We start from the raw sequence: 23,327 nt of genomic DNA on the forward strand, positions 1-23,327 counted from the left end.
ATAAGTCTATGGCAAAACCATTGAGATTCAAGATCAAGCATTGTATAATTTTCTCTGTAAATCAGATCTTTCAAGCAACTGAATGTTTGAAATGCTTCAGTAAATGGTCTAGATCTTCATTTACTGCATGTTGCATGTAGAAGGCAGCATTTGTTTCACTTCATGGTTAAAACGTTTCCTTCTTGTATTCTGGTATTTGCTTAACTGAATTGACCTCAATGTAACAGGTGTAGTATGGTAGTGATGTTGAGGGACCATAACTTTCTTATAAACACCTTAAAGAGATGTCATTAACTGCTTGTCTGTCAGCTTTGTATGACATCAAGCTCCTTCATGATCCATTGTTGTCTTAGCAGTGTACATCCTGGCTTGAAGGTGCTTGTCATTGCTCCACAATTCAACATCTTTACCCCTTTTGTACCGTCTAATTCACTTATCAGTGAACAGGTTTGGTTGGTAGATTTGTTCACCAAAAGAACTTCCAATCTCTCATGATCATTCACATTATCTTCTGTAGGAATTGGGTTGCTTTGACTGGCAGTAACCTGGAAGTCCTATGCAGACTGCCATTTTTAGTCTCTGACAACTGAGATACCACAACACTGCTAAGTCCTCACTTGTTCATGCCTCATCAAAGTTTATCCTTAGGGGAAGAATGTTAATGGCTATTTTATGTACATCAGTCATTGGTGGTTCTCCTTCCTAAGCCATTGGCTGCATTGAAAAAGAACTTGTGGATCTTCATAGCATGAGTAGAAGTATTATATCCTGGAAAGGACTTCTCTTAGTCTCTACAACATTTTCAAACAGCCTTCCTTCCTTCATTGATGAGCATTTTTTATTGGTTGTCAATTACCTGAGTGATCCAAATTTCCTGTTCTTAAGAGTGAAACTTTTTTTCAAGTTCAAGTGATAGAGGAGTAGGAGTAAAGAACAATAGACACTTTGGAAGAAATCAGAAATTCCAGAACAAGATGGCTTGTTGTCACTATAGTAATATTTTGTTTTCCCTATTCACTCTGTGATATTTTCAGGTTTGACTCCACTTCCTTACAATGATTAGATAGATCTCAGATTAATGCAATGTTTGAATAAAATATTTATCATGAAGAATTCTAAGTTCTCTAAGTAACTGTGTTCATGAGAACAAAATAAAGACACTGTATATCATTGTATAAAAATACAGTGAACAGTCTTTATTATTGAAAAACACAAACACCATGTGTGTACTTGTTTTATACCATAGATGTTCACTTTTATGGGATCACAAATAGTTTCTCTCCAAACTGCCTTGTTTGCAATTTTACTCCAGACTGACTACAGTTCATATTATTTTGTTATATAGTAATGCCAAATTTACCAGGAGTTATTAATAATATTCACTTGACTGAAAGTTTCCATTCAAACATAACGGGTATTGTAACCAAAATACTTTAGAGAAATATATATACATAAGCAAGTAGGTTGAAATTGCATATATGTTTGCATACCACAAATGTACATACATGTTTGCAGGGATGAAATTCTGAAAGAAAAAATAGAGGTGCTTAACTGGGTGAAGTGGACCTGTTTTTGAAAATAAAATAAATCTACATGTAAACAAAAAAACAGCTTAAATAAGTCATGGTATTAGTACCACCTTAAGAAATAAATTTCAGTCCTAAACAGTGGTGAGTACTGGTAGAATTTCACTCCTATACATTTGAAAATGTACTTAGTCAACGACATTGTAACAAATCCTTGAATATAATGACTGCCAAATGGTAATGCAAAAACATTTTTTCTTATTGTAACTTATCTAGATTTTTAATTATAGATCTTCATAAGTATAACTTTGTTTTATTGCAGTATGTAAAACAAATCCACTTAAGTCAGAAACAGTTGATGCACGTCACCATTGTGAAGGCTTATGTCGTACTCCATGCAGGTTAGTGTTACCTACAGGTAGTTTCTGTAATGTATTGGTGTTCAAACTTAAAAGCTGTTTAAAAAAGCAATGAAGAAATGTAATATATATAAATATTGGCACTTTGATTTATTCTTTTAATGTATATTGAAGCTAAGGGTATGGATTTGAATGAACAAATATTGTGTACATTTTTATTGGGCCTTTAATGTAGCTTGTGGTTGAATTATTATAAATGTATCATCCCTTACATATGTGTTTATAGTATAAAAAAAGAATGAAAACAGTAATAGAATTGAGGCATGTATATTATTATAGCATGTTCTATCATTGGACAGCTTCATCTGGATTATTTGGTAAAATATGTCAAGTTCTCTCTACATAATGATAATGAATTAGTTTATTTTTTCATAAAATCCTGACTTCAACTAAAATATTTTCAGCAGAAACTCCAAAAGTACTGCAGGCTTCACTTCAGATAGAAGCTAAGAAATATATTACCAACTTAATTTGCTTTGATAAACAAACATAACAAGCACCGAGTAGCCTAATCGCAGAATAAACATAACACTCATTGCAAAAACTGAATTAAATCACTCACTAAATACTATATTGAATTCTTATTTAGAATCAATAGATTAAATTTTATTAAGTACTCAGTAACTTTTTATTCATTATAAACTACTTGTATTGATAATGTGCCCTTGTGTGAAGATATTTGACAAAGATTTTTAATCTCTCTAATTCATGAAAGTTCTGAGTATTTGAATCAATATTATCATGATTAGTAGTTTTCTAGCAAAGAAATATTTAAACCAAAATACTGAAAATATAGCTTCCTTCCTGGATTATGAGGTTTTCTGATCAGTCCTAATTAAAAATTAAAACAGTTCACCAAATTGTAATGTTTTTTACATTTACTTTTCCAAGGGTTACTGTATACAAATGATGTGGCCTCTTGTCCTTTGTCATCACTAGTGTGTCTGTTCTTGGCAATCTTGTGGAAGTAGCCTCATCAAGAAACGAGGGATTCTCAGCAGATTGATTTTTTCAATGGTAAATTCATCTCTGAGGTTACCCATTTGGCCATTTTCTCCCTGAAATACTTCCAAAAATGAACACAGTGGTTGCTCTATGACTAAAACTGCCTGATCTTTTGAATTCTTTGCAGTACATTGTTGATTCTTCAAGTTTGTCCATTTTTTAGGTGAGGATTATACAGCCATACCATGTTGCCTTTATGGAAACCTGTCTTATCAGCTTTAGCAAAAGTTTCATGTTCTCACAAGCAGATTTAAATCCTTTCTAGTAAAATCAAGTCTGGTATCTTTACTGTTCAGACTCATGAGATTTGTAACAATCACCAGTTCTTCAGGGGATGTTTGAATGTTTGGTTTCACAATATTCTAGAGTATTACCAAAGCTAGAGCCACTAGTAGATTAGTTTGACTACCTACCTAAGAATAATTCCCTCAAGTGACAGAAATGCAAGTGATTACAAGGGAAAAGAGGCCATCCTCTGTATATGCAATGATCCTCATAACAGGAAATCACCAAAAGGACTGAATGAATTGACAGGTTAGTGCAGTGTTTTATTTGTATATTAAAATTGTTCAAGGAAATTCACAATCTAGGAAGAGAGTGTTTTAAGCTGTATTTTCAAACTTTTATTTTGAGCATTAGTTAGAGAATGCATGAAGTTAACACTCCTAAGAAAAGTGGGGCCTAATGGGCCCCAGAGCAACTTGAAAGGTTATTAATATTAGGCTAATAATTTTGTATTTAAATGAAATTTAAATGATATTTAATGAAATGAAATCAAATGAAATGGCAATTTCATTTAAATACAAATTTATTAGCCTAATGTTAATAACCTTTCAAGTTGCTCTGGGGCCTATTAGGCCCCACTTTTCGTAGGAGTGTTAAGATATAGTAAATTTGACTAATATCTACATGTGAATTGACTAAGAAATAATTGAGTATATATATATATCAAGAAATGATTAATAATTCAGAGACATATTCAGTGTGTAAAAGCTTAAGTAGTGGTTGATCAAGAGAGATGTATCTCATAACGGCTGCTATGGATATTAAAACTTTTTCTGATAAGGAGAGAACAACATTTCAACCTTCCTAGGTCATCTTCAGGTTAAGAAAGAGAGAGTGTTTAAGGAACCAAATAAACACAGCCTCAAAGCTATGCTCACCTGATAAAATTAAGGATGAAATCAACGAAATAAAATAACACTTCATCAACATCAACAAATTTCCTGAAAAAAAAAAACATGGAAAAAATTATACGCACACGCCCAGACCAACAATAAATCCCAATAATCAACAAACTATGAAATCTTATATTGCTGCATATCATACGTACTCGACATCAATGAAAAAATAACCAATATTTGGAAAAAACTTGTAACTAAACACAACATTCCAGTAAACACCAAATTTATTCAAAACTAAAGCCCATACTATGTAAAAACTATACTGACAAATACAACACCAACATAATTTATAAAATACAATGCAACAATTACCATGACTTCTATATTGGAGAAACAAACAGAAAAATAAAAACTAGATTCAAAGAACACAAAAAACACTTTCACACATTTTTGAACACTGCAAATCAAATAAACACAACATAGCCATAGAAAACACCCAGATATTATGTAGGGAAACAAATATAAATAAATGCAAAATCAAAGAAGCCCTACTTATACAGTAACTAAAACCAAAATTAAACCAATATAAAGGAACACCTTTATATCTATACTAATTAATAACCTAACATTCAACTGCAACACCCCCTACAATCTAGTACCCGTTTATACTCTCATCCCTAAGACGTGTCCGTCAACGGTCACAATCAAACTCTATCTTTCTTAACCTGAAGGTGACCTGGGAAAGTCAAAATGTTGTTCTCTCCTTATCAGTAAAAGTGTTAATACACATACCAGCCGTTCTGAGATACATTTTTATTTCAAGTGGGTCTCTCGTCATCAAGAACGATCAAGAGAGAATTGATTGTGCAGAGTTAACCAGTAAGTTAGGCTTATTAATCAACTGTGTAAATTTCTGTTAAGGATTAGTATTGTTTCAAGTCTCCAGTAGTTTCAGAGATTAAGATGCTAAGATTTTTTTGAACTTATTCCTACAAGTTATGCCAAAGTAAGCATACACTTTTTTGAAAGTTACTGAAGAAATAAATGAATTTATTATTGTTACATGAACTGGTCCTTATTTTCATCCAAAAAATCAATAGGACACATTACAATAGCATTCCTAGCAATTTTATTGTATATATAAACTTGTATAATTCAGTGTGATATATTTAAAATCAGTAAATACATATTTTATATGGTATTTATGTTAAAGTAAACTGTGTTTTTAGTTTATTTTTGATATAATATTCTACCAGCAATTCTATTATTATGAATTAATAATTTTTCTTGAATGTTTGTGATGTTTTTCTTCTCAGAAAAGTTACCTATGAAGTTTCACATTATAAAGAACCAATTATAGTTCCAAATACAGTTGATGAAGTAAGTATCACAAGTCAATAAATTATGTATACTCATAACATTTTATGTTTTGTTATGCCAGGTCATATTTTTAAGGGTTTTTCCCAATGTGGATTCTAGACAAGTATTGTGATGAGGTACTTATAAGATTGTAATAATTTTAAGTTAGCATAACAGTAAGTCTTGAAATGGCAGAAAATGGGTTTAGATACCTGTAATTGGAACAACATGTATATTCCATTGTAGCTTTATGCTTAACTAGGAACAAATAATTTTGAAGTGTTATAATTCATAGATAGTTGGTTTTAAATAGTGAAAATTCAACTTGCAGACTGACTTAAAGTCTACTAACATATGTAGAGATGCTCTTATCACTATAACACATAATGTACTGATTAAATAGCCTGTAATATTATATCTGTCATAAAATTAACTGCCAGCTATGGCTATTATGAATATATACACTATATACGCTGCTTGCCAAAATCTCAAGGCCAATGAACATAAAAAAAAAATATGCACTCAACCACTTATTTGAGTAGAACTTCAAAAGATGAAAATAAGAAAAGGGAAAATAAATATAAAAAACTTTTTTAGCATTTGATAGGGAAAATGTGAACACTATGAAATTAGCCTAAATACTAGATGGTCAATAGTTTAAGACCATACCAAAAAGAAGTCCTAAACAGGGTAGAAAATGCCCAACAAGAGGTCTCAGTAGTGAGTTGCACAGCCATCATTGCGAATAACTGCAAACATTCGTTTTGTCATGGTCAATATAAGCGTTTGCAGAAGGCTGGCTGGAATGTTATTCCAAGTGGCAAAGGTGACTTCACGAAGATCATGCACTGTTTGAAATTGACGTCCATTTCTATAGACTCCCCTTGCCATTCACCCCCAAACATTTCAATGGGGTTCAGTTTGGGAGAACTCGCTGGATGGTGCAAAAGAATCACGTTATTCGCCATCATAAAGTCCTTTTTCCTGCTGGCATTGTGGATTGCAGCGTTGTCCTGCTGAAAGATTCACTCATTTCCACACAAGCGAGGGCCTTCAGTCAATAAGAATGCTCTCTCCAACATGCCAACGTAGCCACCTGCTGTTTGACTCCCCTATATAACCTGAAGCTCCATTGTTCCATGGAAGGAGAAAGCACCCCAGATCATGATGGAACCTCCTCTACTGTGTCGTGTAGAAACTGTCTCCAGTGGGATATCTTTATCGTGTCAGTAACGTTGGAAGCCATCTGAACCACCCAAGTTAAATTTTTTTCTCATCAGGGAACAAAACCTTCGTCCACTTTTCTGCATCCCACGTTTGGTGCTTCTAAGCAAAGTTTAATGGAGCTGTTTCGTGGTGTAGAAGGAGTCATGGCATTTGTAGACGTTTATGGGTTTTAAAGCGTTTCTCTCGTAGATGCTGTCTTATTGTTCTTGATCTGCATTCTGCATCCGTAAGGACCTTAATCTGGTTCGACGATCGGCTGGTGTCTTTCCAGACAACCCGTCGAATCCTCCTGCTCAACATCGGCGAAATTTTCTTGGGCCGACCACTTGAAATTCTTGTTCCGTATCCCTCAGGGCTTTTTAAAGAAATTTGCAACAGCAGTTTTACTACACCCAGTCTAACCAGCGATGGCAGGTTGAGAGAGACCTTGCTTTTGCAGCTCGACAATTCTACCACGTTCAAACTCTGTCAACTTTTTAGCCTTTGCCATGTTTTTACCCAATGTAACACAGGAGATGTCAGTGGGAGATGTTGGAAATGCTAATGCTCGAACACAAATGACTAAATTTCATTACATGTTTACTGATTAACGCTTCGTTTGAGCATGGTCTTAAACTTTTGACCAGCTAGTATTTAGGCTAATTTCATAGTGTTCACATTTTCCCTATTAAATGGTAAAAACGTTTTTTATTTTTATTTTCCCTTTTTTTATTGTTCATCTAACAATGCAAAATGCATATTTTTTCAGTAGCCTTAAGATTTTAGCCAGCAGTGTATGTATATATCTTTTGACTAAAAACTTATTTAGCTTTCATTCATATTATTTATCTTCATATTAAGTTTTCACATATCAGTATTTATTTGAAAGAAAAAGATATGTGTGTTTAGTATTTTTTTTCACTTCTTCTATTCATTTTTTCATAAATTCTGTCAGATTCATCAGTTTTTATTTGGGTCTTATATCATACATTATTTACTTACTTTTAGATACTTTTTACATAATGAATAATTAGTGATATGTATCTTTCATCATAATCCTTCAGTCTCAAAATAACTGACAATTTATTGGTTGTATTCTGATAATAAATTGTGTGAGTGAGGAAATTACAAAAGGTAGAAGAAAACAAGAAAGGTGGGATTACAAAACACACCTAATGTCACACTACAGTTATCACTCAGTTGCTTGAGCTTCTTTTCCTTTGCCCATCTGAGCATTGGTCTGATTTTGTTTTTCTCATTTGCCCCAGTTTTTTTCCCACTTTATTGCCCTTTATCTATCTCGTGACACTCTTTAATATGTCAGTGCACCCTCTACTGCATATAAGCACTTTTTTCAGATAGTGTTGTCACATTATCTCAACAAATGTTCACTAATGGATTTCTCTGTAGTATAAATGTTGGAAATGTTTTGAGGGTTCTTTGTGTTACTTATTTGATGTTCATAAAAAAAATTGTTTGTCAAGCTAAGTTATGGCATTTATTTCAAGATTAATGTATGTGGCACAGAGGTAAATCAGGTCTCTTCTATCACACTTCTGATATCTAGTGTTACTCATGAACTGTAGGGAGATGGTTGCTCTCAGTTGAAGCTGTCTAGGATCTTATATGTAGTAAGATGGAGACATGCATTTGGTCTGGTGGTATTCTATTTCTCCAGGGGGTTTTGAGGCTTCATTTGTGGGTTATCTTAGATATTATGGAGAAAATTCAGATTTGCCTTTTCCGGCAATTGCTTTCATTCTGTGGGTTTCTATGAGACCAGTTTGAATCAGCTGCTTCTGGCTATTTTTCTTCAATTGATACATCAAGTGCATGATATTTTGGGTTTTCTTCAGTTGCTTTCAAGTCTGCACTTTCCTTGTTGAAAGAAGGTCCGAGGGTAAATATTTAGTTCTCTCCATTCCCTGATATTGCAGTTTATGCAAGAGAGTTTGCTGTTCCATTATGTGAAGGGACGATTATGTCTTGTCTGACACATTTGTCAGAACAACATGCTTTCTCCTACCACGGAAGCACATTTATCCTATCAGAGAATAGACCCACTCCTGGAAATGCTTATTTCCCAAATGGAGTCTGTGATCACCCTGAATATATTATAATTTCTAGGATTCTTCTGTCCCTAAGTATGGTGCTGATGTACTTATCATCCCTACACCTTTTGTTTAGGAAGCATTTTAGCAATATGCTTAATGATTAGTTAAAACACTTATTAGCATCCATCTTTTAGATTGCCAACTTCTGCAAGTTTCCTAATCTTTTGGCTGGTATGTTGTTGTAGGATGTTTATCTACTTGCTGTCTCTCCCTTGAATTATGTGAGTCCTTCATTGGTATCCAGAATAGATTCCACCCATATCTCTGAGGTTCTGCCACTCAGTTGGAATAGTGCTAGCTGTGGCTATCATATACATTTGGGGACTGTGAGTGCTTTGCTCCAAGGATTTCTGGACATGTGAAAAAGCTTAACTATTATCCCCTGTAGTGTTTCTGCCTCCTGCAGCTCTTTGAATATTTATAACCTTTTTCCACAGTTATCAGAGATTTGTTATTCAAAGGGACAATGAAGAGTCATTCTAATTCTTTCTTGGTTTTATATCAGTCTGTTTGTTGTACCCAAAGAAAATGGGAGATCCTCTAAGCCAATTTCTAGATTCTCCAGAGTTCACAGTAAATTCATTCCTCACTCTGCATTGGTATTTTTTGCCAGGACTGAGGATTACCGAGTTCAATGTCCCCATATCTGCACATTCCCACTGTAGAGCCCTCCAGCCATTATCTGTGCCTTGTGCACAAGAATCTGGTGCTACAGTTCATGGCACAGTCATTGAGACTAGCATTAGCTCCATATGTGTTTTCTTGTTATCTTTATTTCCTGGGCTTGTGCACACACCATTCCATGAACGTCTGGCTACTTTTGGGATCATTTCATCGATTTGTGAAATGTTACTCAGGTGGTGGTTAGATCAGAACATTACCACAATCAGTGTTTCTCTGCCACCACCTGGTCCAGAGCTCCATCTTTTTATGGATGCCTCTATTCGTGGATGAAGTACCTTTCTCAATGATCAGGGATTATGGTTTGTCATCTTGGAGCTCCTAAAATGTTAATAATGGCATTCATCCATTAATGGAATTTCTTCCAGTATGATTTGTTACTGCTTTATTTGAAATGACTTCAATTCCCAGAGTGTGTTGAAGATCAGAACAATCCATGGAGGAACAAGATCTCTCCATGCTGCAAGACAATCCATTTAGGTATCTGATTTGTGGGCCTTGTGATGTATTATGATAAAGTCATATTCTTGTGCTGTTGTTATCCAATGTACTGTCGTTCCTTATTTTCCATATTTTCAAAGTTCATTAATTATTTCAGTAAAGTCTTGTCCACCTAGACAGAAAACCTTGTACCACATAATTAATGATCGTGGTATTTTGTAAAAATTAGATCTGCAAGAAGTTTCTTTGTTTGGATTGAGGAGCCATAAATACATGTTTAGGTGCATGGTTATGCTTTCTTCTTTGTTCATTATCCACATGTCAAATCTACAGTGTTGAACCAACAGGAACCTTCCAACACATCTGAATGTTTTATCTGTTTGTAGCAAAGGGAAAGCACCAACACAAGTTACCAAGTTTACTTAGGTAAAATAACTTTTTTTTTTCTGGCAATAAATGCTGGAGAAGACCAAGCACTCTTTAAAGGGAATGTGATCCTATCCTTCAAAATCCACTGTATCTCAGTGTTTTTCACATTTATTGTACTGTAAGGAAGGTTGCAGAGTAACTGTTTGATTTGACCTGCACTGGGTTTATGTATGTGGTGACAAGTCATTGTTCTTTGATTCACCTGGCCATATGGTTAGAGAGATACATTTGAATACTCAATTCTTTTTTGCAGATTTTCAGCCTTTGCCTGAGAGAGATATCACCTTTAATGAATAATCAGTCCTTGGTGCAAGGTAACAAGAGTGCCAAGTTATTCTCAACAGATCACCTATACTCCTTTTGACCTCATATTTCTGTGTTATTCTTTATCAGCTTGAAAAAGATACCTCTTAAACTGAAGATACTCTCTTGTATAGTGGAATTTATACCCTATAGTTTGTGACCTTCTCTGGTTTATATCTGCTGTCTAACTGCCAAGGAAACAGTTTTAACTGACAGATTTTATCTATCAGTATCACAGTCAGTCCTTCTTTGGTGGTCTTAGCTAGAATTAGGATAGATTTACTCTGGTGAGCAGCAAACATAAAACCTGTAGAGACCACCCATCCAGTCTCAGACTCATCAGATGCCATGGTAAATTTCAGCCATTTGTGCTTCTCTTGTGCCAAGATTTGTCTCTTATTTTGAACTTCTTGCGTCTGCAGCTTTATAAAGAGTGAAGTCATGGACACTTGCAAAAATGTGAAGTATCTTTTAGAAGAATACTTCTCATAGGCCAGAGAATTATTTCATAAAACTGTTTATATTCAGCAGTTAATTCTCCTTCTTGGTCATGAGTTCATTTGCTTAAATAAAATGTCTCTAAGTCAGAAATGTTCTTTTAAACTTTCTAACCAAAGAATTTAAGTAAGGGCAACAAACATGATAGTAACATAGAAAACATTTAAATAGTATCCTGTGATCATGGTTTGATATGCCTGCTTATCATATGATTTTTATCTTTCTTAGTGTCATGGACATTTTAAAAACTTTTCAGCAATTTAGTTTCTTTGCTATAAAGCAGCAAAACATGGTATAGAACATTGCTGAGACTACCTTGTTCCAGTTGTTTCATTTCTTTGTTTTCTATACTAGGCAGTCTCTCTTCTGCCAGCAGAGATAATACAGTAGTATAAATAACCGAAGGTTAAAAGGATTGGCACTAGAGAATATACTTTGCTGACTGATTATGACATTGACTCAATACTGTACAGGTCACAAGGTGATGCTGTTGATTCAAAGAAATCAGGTTTATTTGTTGATTTTTAGGTGCATGTATTTTGTTTAGATCTAGTCCATTTTCATTATGACTAGTTCAACAGGTTCATCTTGAAAGATGGAAAACTGACAAGTTATTCATTGATCCAGTAGAGGAAATTATGTTCATTTTTCTGTGTAAGTACATATACTGCTATTCTTTGTTGTTTTTAATTAAAGACTGTATCCAATATGTTTATTTCTCACACAACTTAAAATACAGTCAAGTTATGTATTGTTATTGTAGATTCTATCTCTCAGGAAATCAGTTTTACCTGAAAATACCACAATGAAACTTTAAATTTCTCCTTCCTACCTTCTCTGGAGCATTTGCAGGTGAATCTGATTTCTTCAAAGAATATCAGATTTGTCTGCTATAAAATGGTAGAATTAGCAGAATATGTTGCAAAGTGATACTGAATTTAGTTCAGAGTAGTTTCTTGGCTCTATTTTTGTGTTGTAGAAAACAAAAGAAGGGGAGAAACTTGTAGGGAAAAAAATGGTTATTGTTCTTAATGTTTACAGTGTTTTAGGCTGGGATGCCTTTTCTCTGGTGATTTTAAATTTGGATACAATAAAATGGAATGTCAAATTGGATCATAAAAGCAAATTTCACTTCTTAGAAAATTGCAGTTTAGCCACTAAAGAAATAGTGATATTTAATCAGACATTTTAAAACAATATTAATATAAATAAATAAATTAAGTAAAAATGTTGTTAACATAAAATATAACTATTGATGTTTCAGAAGAAAGCACTGCTGTTATTCAAAAGATTTTTAAAGAAACCAGTCTCTTTGGAATTTATTAAGTAAGTTTTTGTTTTATACACCATAAAGAATTTCCCATAACTTCTCATATAATGATTGACTTGTTTATCAAATGCATGGTAGCATAGTTGTTATAAGAATATTAAGTAATCATAAACATTCATTTTTATTATGAACCAGATAACACTTATTGTTATAAAATTGTATCCTACCTGTCTAATTGTGTTTTCATGTGTCCATGTTGTGATTATTATAACTAAAAACGCCTAAATTACTTGTTTATTGAAGGGATAATATTGTTTATTTAAAATGAATGGATTTTCTCTATATAAATTTCAGTAAAATCAGTGTCCAAGCTGGAATACCATGTGTACAATTTTCAAATTATATCTGTTGACTAAGTTTTAGGTGCTTTCATTATGGCATCTGTGAAAAATTGCAACTTAAGTAAATATCATTTTGGATTTATTATGCATGATTCTCTGTTTGGTGAAATTAAAACAAAAAAGTGAAAATGTTCAACTGAAAATGTTTTTAGTTTTATCATCTCTCTATCCAAACATTTATCCACTGATAACATTTCAGAAACTTAATTTTTCTAATTAATTCTCACTAAAATGATAAAAATCTTGTATAAGTCTTATAGTGAATGAAGAGATTTCCAGAAAACGTCTTTTATTTAGCTTACTGACTTGTATAGACTTTTATCAACTTGAAAAATAAATAAATAAAATATTTGTTATATATAGAGGAGAATAAAGTTTTGCAAGTTTGGTGATTGTTAACACTACTAACTTATTCAGAGTTCTAAAAGCATGAATAGAATATTAATTTCTATGTACATTTTGTTCCAGATCAAATAGTTTAAAAGTTATTATTTTGATGAAGAATAAAGAGCTTAAGATTTATCAACATCATCCAAGATATCAGGTAATTTTTTTTAGAATGAATAGATAAACTTTACAACTGAAAATATTGTGTATCTTCCGTAATAAGTGTTATGACTTAGTACATGACATTTTTCAGGGATAAAATGATTTGCAGTAGCTAAGAATATCGTGATACTTTTTAGAATGCCTATTATCAAAATTTAAATGGTAACATTTTTTGAATATGAAAGAAAAGACTGACTGTGACAAAAGATATCTGATTAGTTTAACTTTTGCTCACATTTGCTAAAGAGTACAGAAATACTTGTCATGTACTTAGTCACTTCTACTATATATAGGATGTGGAGCTGTTCAGTTACATTGGTGGATATCTTGGAATTTGGCTTGGTATTTCACTGGCAAGCATATTGGATGAGATAATTCAATCCAGTGTTACATTAAAGAATTGGTTCATCAATCTAAAACAACAATCATCAAAAGCCATAGAACCAACTCAACATGTTGTGGATATTACTGATTCAACAGAACAATAACAATTTATAAGCAAGATGTACTGTATGAGTCATGTCTTGAATTTTAATTTGTACAATGCACTCTGAATTGTTGATTTATTGTAGTATTATTATTTTGTTCTTTTTGTGTGTAATCATATTGATCCAAATGTAGTATAATTGTAATAAAGGGCACAATATGTTAGTCATCCAATTTGATGCCAACTTTCACAAACACTTTTCTTGAGCCCTTCTAGTATCTTAAGTAAATGTTGCATATTAACAAATTGAATGTGTGCCCAAATGTAAATTTTTTTATAAGAAAAAACAAATCACTAAAAATGCTTACTTTTTTTTTGGCATTGTTGCAACATATTTAATCAAAGTATCCTTTGGAATTTTACTCCTAATGTTTCTAATACACTCATATAACATTTTTTTTGGAAGTAACTTTTGATTTGAGAAGTTTTTGATCTATCAAATCCCAAATATGTTCTGTTTGGTTGATATCAGGGCTCTTTAGTGGCCATTGCATCATTTGAATGACTCCAGCAGCATCTTTCATGGCTAAGTAATTTGTACATAGGTTGGATGAGTGTTTGGGTCCATTATCTTGGTTGTAGAATCCTTTACAAATAATATGAAAACCGCTAGTTATACCATAATGGATCAATGTCCGATTGGTACTTGTGCTATCCATTATTCCGCCTATGTTGCAAATGTCACCTGTTGTTTCAGTAAAAAAAACATCCCTGAACCATCACATTGTCTCCTGGATGCTTCATGATATGTGCTACACATTGAGTAAATATTTTTCACATTTTTCCACTAGACATACAACCTATACTTTGAAACAAATATTTCAAGTTCAGACTCATTCATTTATAACATCTTTTTCCAGGTTTTTTTAACTGTTACATGACCAAATATTCCATTCTCTTTGAGTCTTCATGATATTGTAGATATGGACTTTTTTTTTTCTGTCATTTGGTAAATGATCGTTTATCTCATGCTTCAGGTTAGTGATAGTCTTTCTTCTGTGCTGAAGGCTGCATAAATGAAGATGCTTAATAACAGTATCATTAAGTTTAGGCATTCTGCTTCTTTTGCTATTTTCAAATTCGCCTCTCTGGGTCTTACAATCTAGGGTGTACTCAACAGTGGTTGGGAAGTATTTCAAGTCTGCAGTAATTTGTCAGAGTCCAACCAGCATTAGATAAAGCTTTTATGCTAATTCTCTGCTCTACTGCAATTGTACATGCTTTTTGGGCCATTGTGTTGCAAAAAAAATTAATATATAGTGTTAAACTGTTTTTATCAAGGTTTATTAGTAGAGTACTATTAAAGTTTTATCTAGCATATCCAGTATGTGCTAGCTTCTTGCTAGCTAATTTCTGTATAGTTAAGACACTGCATGAGATACCGTGACATATATTTTGGGCTCTAAATTTGATCAGTATGTTCATTTAAGCAGAACCATTATGATATACCCTTGGTACAGGTATATAGTAATTCTAAAGAATAAGTATTCTCACCCAGGTTCATTCAATTATTAACAGGGATTAGTGAAGCATTACCATAGTGTTGAAATTTACATTCTGTAATAGCATGGAATAATTAGCCCCATAAGGTGGAAAGAATGACAGAATATTCTCTTATCCTAACACATTTGCACAGCACTGTATATATTGTGAAACTGTTTTACTTCTACCTTTTTATTATTTTGTTGACTTGTGACATTGTTGTATTTTATAAAATTAATAATATTTTATAGAATTTCACATTATATTCTGCAAATGGTTAAATCTGTAGATACATTGCTGTAATGATTCTTACTTTTGTAGGAATTCTATAGGCAAAGTTTTCTATTTCTATGTAGGGAAAAGTTGTAAATGACATTGAATATACTATCATAAATCTCTGTCTCTCATTTTTTGTTTTTTAAGAAGGAAAGGGGTCTTAAAGATTTTTTTGTTTTTCTTTATTACCAGCTTTTGTGTAATACATTTATGCTAGTATTAAAATTAGGCTGGAGCACATTTTGCTTATGTTACTACCATTGTTCTTTGGGTACTCATATCTAAGAAATTATAATATAATATTATCCTGTTAGTAGTGAAACTGAACTGATATAATATATTTCATAACAGAGATACATCAAAATTAAGTCAATTGTTTTGATTGAGGAGTGGGTAGGATTCAAGATGGCAGTATCCTTTAGTGATAGGCAAGTGATCCAGTTGAACAGTAAAGGAATTTGACTGATAACAGATCCAACTTGTATCCTACAGTACAGTGAGAATAGTCAAGTCGTTTTTTCTGTAACCACAAACACAATCTTTGCATATCTAGATAATGAACTGACCTACTAGAACAACTGTCATCCTGCAGCACATCTCATGATGTGTCTCATCGTACTGGTTTAAGACTAAAGCCAACATTAATTGGATACCTTGTGAGGTAACAATCTTGTATGTACCCATATTCCTTTATTTCTCACAGGAGTAGATATATAAAAGTCCACTATACTCCTTGTTGATAAAAGAAGTGGATCTGAAAGTGTAACACAGTTTATTACCACTCAACAAAAACACAAAACTTTAAGTGACATAAAACTATTGCCCATACCTATCCAAACTGTGGGTAGAAGTTTTATTGATCAGTACCAAGTATTTTTTTCTTCCATCTTCAATTCAATATATGCTACGACTAAACTACTATGGTTGAAAAATAGGGTGTAAATGTTTTCAACATCTTCCCTATCTGTTGTTTAGAATAATCTTTTTTTGTCTAGTAATGTGATAAATTTGGACACATTTCTTTGTTTATTTTTGTAATAACTTGAGAATAAACAAGAGTACATTCAAACAGCCTTGATGAGATGGGCTTCACTAAGGAAGAGAACATTTTATGTAATGTAGTGAATAAGTGTAGTTCTATGATTGCCTCTTTGTGGTGTGTTTACAAAAAGAAAATCAAGGACTAGAAATAGGCCCTCCTATTTTGACTATCTGATCTGTCTTTAAAAGGCTTCACCATGTTGTCATGATGATGTCAGATTTTGTTTTTCTCAAGTTAACTGACCCCAAATTCAAATTACCATTCTTATCTACTTATGTGAATTATTATCTGTTACAATCAACATACCTTAATATCCTATTAACACATTTTCCATATATTTTAAAAACTAACTTAGAACTTTCAAATGTATGATTCCTTTCTTGAAAGAAATTCTCTGTGCATTATGCCTCATAAATATATACATACGTATATTTTACCAGTTACTGTTAGCTTAATTTGTGAAGTGAATCTTGTATTCACTGGTAAGTTTACTCAACAAATAAATTTATTGCTGTGTGGAAGTTTATCTTAGTATCAAAAAATGCAGAACATAATTAGTAGTATTTATTATAAAACAGGATGATTTTGCTATATTGTGTTATTATACAAAGTGGCTTAATGTATTTTATACAGAGTTGTATTTTAAAAATGTTTTTAGGCTAGAAAGTATGATGTATAATTATGTGTGTGTGTGTGTATATATATAATTATTTTTTTGGTGTGTTATATTGTCAATGAGACAACAGAACGTATTTATTGATAGTGCAGTGAATATATTAAAATGTTTCAAAGCATTGCACTGCAGTGTTTTTACTCAATATTCGTCTATGTTTAAATGCATGGGTTTTAACTTCACTAACAAGATGAATTCCTTATTTGTTATTGTCCATTTGGAAAATTTCATAAAAATCTATACAGTCCTCAACTTGATCCATTATTGTAACTTCCATATAAAATTGCTCCCTAATGGCATAATGTATTTCTGCAGACTTGTATTGCTAGAAATTGCATTTTAATACCTGTGGTGGGCAGAGCATAGATAACCCATTGTATAGCTTTGCACTTAACGTAAAAAAAAAAAAAAAATCATATTAGATCATACACATGGTTTTGCTGTGAGTAAACAGTCTAAGTGTATAATTATGCTTTAATTTAAAAAGACTTACAAGCAAGTGATTCAAAATTTACATTGGTTTAGAAAGTAATACAATAATTTTGTTTTTATAAATGTCATTTCAAAATCATGTAAGCAAATAATGTAAGTAAATCAACAATGTAACTGAACTAAAGGTTAATTTCCAATATGGTAATTGTTGTTCAATACTCAGTAACAGTTTAGAATAATATAAATATTTTCTCTTTTTATCTATCCAGCAATCATGAAACAAGTTTGAATGTTCTTCTGGTCAACACTTCTAAATTAGAAATACTATTTGTAACCCGTGTGTTGGTCTTTTATTACACCATTTGTTATATATTAGTATTATTTTACACTATTTTCTCACACTATAGTCTGTCTTTTCAAAATGTTAAATACTTTGTCAGGCCACTGATTTCCTTTTAACACATATTGTTAAAACTTGTCACAACTATGAACTCTAATTAATAAACCACTCAAACTTTGCTTGTTTGCTTCAGGAACTTTGCTTATATGTTCACACAGATCTCTGTAATATGATGTATTTAATTACTTAATACCTGTATACTTATTAATTTCAGATATTTCATCTTTAAACATAAAGGTTTCTACTAAGGAAAAATACCATTAAATTATAAAGTGATTTTCTGTCTTTCAGGCAACTTGTAGAAACAAAATTAATGGATTTTTAGAATATGAAATGTGCTTTATCTCAGCCAGTGTCAAGGTTTGAAACTATCTTATTATGGTTCAGACACATGCTTCATACAAGTAGCACAAGGATTGAGCTTGAAGCCATAAAACTCTCTCTACTCTGAATTACTGAAAGCATTAAACTTCAAATAGGCAATGCTACCAATATAATATGTAGAACTGATTCTCATGCTGTATTGCCTAAAATTTAGAATCACTAATACCCAGATAGCAGAAACCAAATTAAATGAATTGTAAGGCCATCACAGGGATATAAATGCCAACCGAGTAAGGGATCAAAATAAACAAGCTGGTAGGTATACAATATAAAAACTTGTATCAAATTCCTCACAGCTCTACCAACAGAATACCAACCTTCTCTGCACTAAGAACATGAAAATTGCAACCAATCAGAGTAGATAATACTGCTGGTGTACATCATACCATATGGTGTAGTAGCCAAGTAAAGTAAGTTATGGGGAATAATTGGATAGTATTGAATATCCAGAAAGCTAGCATAACATCAGTGAACAGATTTGTGATGCAGCTGACCTACACATGAGAAGACAGTATCTGCCACCTGGTACTCAACTATTGCTCAGCCAAATATTCTAAGAAAGATAATGTAAATTAATTCATTATGGCACAGTAGGAGTGTCTAGATAAGATGCCTTGTTACTCTATCATTATGGCTCGTCCCAAGTTTCCAGGTCAAATATCTTTTAACAAATAGGTCTCTGTGACAGATATTTTGTGATTGTTTTATTGTGGTGTAGGTCCAGTTGCTAGATCAGATATGTCTTTGTGTTCTGATTGATCTGTCTCTTAAGCTGTCCAAGTAATATGCTGTTACTCATGGCAGGGCAAATACGATTTTAGGTTGTTTCTATAGAAATACTGAACACAAGTCTAAAGATGGTATAATTTTAATGTATGGATCACTGGTTAGTCCAATTTGAAGCACTATTTTTAGTCTTGGGGTCTTTACCTCAGGAAGAAGATTGAATTGCTAAAAAAGGGTTCAGGGATGATACTTAGGATGGAGGGTTTGTTGTATAAAGAGAGATTAAAATCTGAAATTTTTGTCTTTTGAATAATTAAGATTTAGAGAGGATCTGTTTGAGGTGTTTCAGGTTATTAAAGGAATTGATAGTTTTGATGCATTATCTTTTTTCATACTTAATGGTGAGAATGATAGAACTATGGGACACAAGTGTAAATTTTGGCAGTGTAAGATTTATCTTTAGCTAAGACAATTTTAGTTTTTGAATAAAATAGTTAGCTTTTTAAACAGGTTGTTCTTTTGATGTGATGGATTTGGTTAATTTTGGGAGTCTAAGGGAAAGTTCAATAAATATTTGGATGATAAGGTCTGTCTTAGAATTTTCGTTGTTGTTTGTTTAGTTTGTGGATATAAGAGCCTAAATGAACCAAAACACCCCTTGTTGTCCTTTAATATTATTTATCTTTTTATTTTAATGTAGAATTTTTTTAATTACTTATTTATTCTAAATCTCTGTAGTTTTGTCATAACACATGATCCATTAAATCCATTTCTTCCTTCATTTGCCTTTGTAGTTCCTTAGAAATAAGACCTATTTTATTTGGGTTATTGTCTGCATCAGCTGTTGTGCATGACCTTGGTGAAAGATACTGTACATTAATCATCAGCATACACTCTAGTTTTTCATGTAAATGATAAATATGGTCAAAATATTTAATGCATGCAGATATGTAAAATATTAACATAACATGTACAAATATATAATTGTATATATATTACATTTACCAAATTCACATGAAGTTACAAAAGATCTGTTTAAACATATATATATATATATACATAAGGTGACAAACATAGTAAAAATTAATGGTATAGAACTACAAGTTGAAACAGGATGTTGAATCAGGAAATTGGCTTACAAACTTGAATCTTCATTAGCTTTTCAGTTTGTTTCCTTTTTTAAAACTAGCCATTACCAGCTTCTTAATGTAACACCTAGAAACTAAAATGTGCATTTTACTTAAAGGAACTTCAGATAAATCCATAAAATAGAACACTAAGGTTACAGATCTTCACTAAATTTACTTGATGTTTAGGAAATAAATCCACTAGCTGATACGTTGTTACATGACATGGACTAATTCTGTGCTGTTTAATTGCAAGATGTTAAGAAATCTACCCTGTTCAGATGTTAATTAAGGAACTAATGAATCACTTGTTGGACCCAAGCAGCTAGATTTCTGTCTGTAGTGAATATTTTAAGTTTGTGGTTGAATGTATACTTACAACTTAACATCCTATTTTACTATAGTATGAATTATTTTGATGTTTTTGCAGTTAATCAATTTGTAAACAAACTTTGATATACACATAAATAACTTTTCTGTCAGAAAGACAGCTTTTAAATATCACCATCCTTATCATAATAATGTAAATCTTAAACTTTGCACAGGCATACACTGAAATAAACTTTTATTTTTTGACAGTGAAATTATTCTTATATAACTACAAGATGTTATTTGCACTAATTATAGAACCTGGCATGGCCAGATGGGTTAAGACGTTTGACTCGTAATCCGAGGGTCACAGGTTCGAATTCCCGTTGTACCAAACATGCTCGCCCTTTTAGCCATGGAGGTGTTATAATGTGATGATCAACCCCACTATTCGTTAGTAAAAGAGTAGTCTAAGAGTTGGCAGTGGGTGGTGATGACTAGCTGCCTTCCTTCTAGTCTTAGACTGCAAAATTAGGGACAGCTAGTGCAGATAGCCCTTGTGTAGTTTTGCACAAAATTCAAAAACAAACAAACAAGCACTAATTACACTTGTACCATTAATGTATTTTTCTCATCAGGTGTTAACAAGATGGTCAGGATGTTTGTTTATTAATAGTAAAAAAAAATAAGCACTTAGAAACTAAGTAGAAGGCTAATAGAATAGCCAAAACTTGGTAACAGCAATATACAGTGTTAATGGTTCTACCACACATGGTAGTTGATGCAGTGTGTAAACTGATGAGAATAGCAGTGGAAATATGGTTTAACTGTGTAAATAGATCAACAGCTATTTCCTCTAAATAACATGTACAGGCATACTTATTGCTATCAGTGTTGCAACCATATATTCAGGCTTATAATCTGTGGCAGGAAGCTATGTCCATCCAAACCTTAAGCTTTTATCCTATTACACAATAACCAGTTTATTTACATAGTCAAATGACTATTTAACTTTAATTCTGTATTTTGTAAACTTTTATATAATGACTAAACTACAAACATATGCCTTTTAATAATTCCCACAAACTAAAGCAAACTTACTTTAGATTTTTTCCTTTAAGATTTTGCAAAATATCAAAGATAATTTTTTTTTTTAAATTCACATTGTGTATAATAACACAGCTCTGGCCCTAGAGACATTGTCTGCAAAAATAAACTTAAGGTGTTGCTTATAATAGTTTTTTGGGTTCACACAATGCATGAAATTGCATGTACTATGTCCATGAATATGTCTTATAGCTATACAATTACCTGTAGTTTTGCATTGTGAATAAATATATGTACTGTGTTATTTATTATAAGATAACATTTAAAATGTTCAATACTTTGTTTCTTAGAAAGAAATGTCAAGTTGGTACTGTATTAAGCATATAGCCCTCTGAAGTACATATTGTAGTTTATGCCCTCTTCTCCTGACCTGAATACCATTCTCTATTAAAAGCTACTCTATTCTGAGGATGTTATTTACTTCACTTGACTTTTCTAGTTTTTTTTTGTTTATTGTATCTGACTGAGGTAATAAATAAATAAATGCATATAGTTATATGTTTTTTTAGTCTCTTTTATCATTCTGTTGCTTTGGATAAATAAAGTTGATGACATCTGTTAATGCTCTGAACCCTGACAGTTGCTTTCCTCTCTAACCAAGTACTCTGAGCTCTGTGTTGCAATTCTTTTATTATGTTTCTTTTAAATAGAATATTAATTGCTCTTTCCTTATTTTGGTATAATTCTCCACGTAAATTACCTGTTTTCCTTGAAAACTGTCAATTCATTTCAAACATAAAAATTATAGTTTATTTGACCCGGAACAGATTATCAAAAGATAATTGTAAAACATAGTCTTCTACATTCTTTATGTATGAAGTTTCAGTCAAAACTTTTCGTTGGATTTTACATTTTAATACATTTAGTTTTATTTTCAGTTTAAAGTAAGTTTAAAATGCATATGGAACGATTTTTCTGATTTTTCACCCTAGTAGGATTTATGTTGGCCAATTTTGGATAGAGTCAATCTCTAGTGGATTTGTAAACATTTTCTATGCACAGGAAACCCATCTCTTAAGAAGGTAATTCATACTTTTTGGGATTCATACTAAGATTCTTCTTCTTCTTCAACTCTTCCAGAACATTCTTGAGCCCTTCATAAACATTGTAAACAAATTTTCTTATGCATGATTATGTCATCCAGCTTGGTGAATAAGATGCTTCAGGGTATTTCACACAGAACTCACTCCATTATTGGAATGTAACAGGAGCATTAAATAATCTAAATGATAACATATATTGTCACAATTTTCATCTGTAAGGCCAGTCTTTTCTATATTTGCTTTATCAATTTCTTCATACTAATATCCACTGTTAAAAATCAATGTTGTAAATAACTTTGATGCTGATAGGTAAAATCAATTCTTGGCAGCAGTTAAACATCATTCTTTGTAACTTTGCCTTGTGGCTGTTCACACAGAAATATGTGGATTCATTATTCTCCTTCACATGTACAGTGATGATGTCCAAGGACTATTACTCAATTCTATCACTCCATGTTTCTTCATGGCCTCCATCTCTTAAAAGGTGTCTTGATATTCTATGAGGAAACTATTT

The 23,327-nt window shown here is 32.3% G+C and overlaps 1 protein-coding gene across 10 annotated transcripts in view; it reads left to right on the top strand.

Moving 5' to 3' along the window:
* LOC143253347 (epithelial sodium channel subunit alpha-like) overlaps positions 1-23,327 on the top strand; it is a 46,961-nt gene that overhangs the window by 18,089 nt on the left and 5,545 nt on the right. For 6 of the 10 annotated variants that reach the window (XM_076507081.1, XM_076507086.1, XM_076507082.1 and 3 more), the window contains 5 exons: positions 1,849-1,927; positions 5,391-5,454; positions 12,370-12,431; positions 13,245-13,320; positions 13,619-17,411. In XM_076507081.1, the coding sequence (XP_076363196.1) occupies positions 1,849-1,927; positions 5,391-5,454; positions 12,370-12,431; positions 13,245-13,320; positions 13,619-13,813 (476 nt within the window). In that variant the 3' untranslated portion in view covers positions 13,814-17,411. Of the gene's footprint in view, positions 1-1,848; positions 1,928-5,390; positions 5,455-12,369; positions 12,432-13,244; positions 13,321-13,618; positions 17,412-17,986; positions 22,267-23,327 lie in introns of those variants that run through there. The other 4 variants (XM_076507089.1, XM_076507090.1, XM_076507091.1 and 1 more) reach the window with 3 other exon arrangements.

The sequence above is a fragment of the Tachypleus tridentatus genome, chromosome 6 (assembly GCF_004210375.1).
Source record: "Tachypleus tridentatus isolate NWPU-2018 chromosome 6, ASM421037v1, whole genome shotgun sequence".
Lineage (NCBI taxonomy): Eukaryota > Metazoa > Arthropoda > Merostomata > Xiphosura > Limulidae > Tachypleus > Tachypleus tridentatus.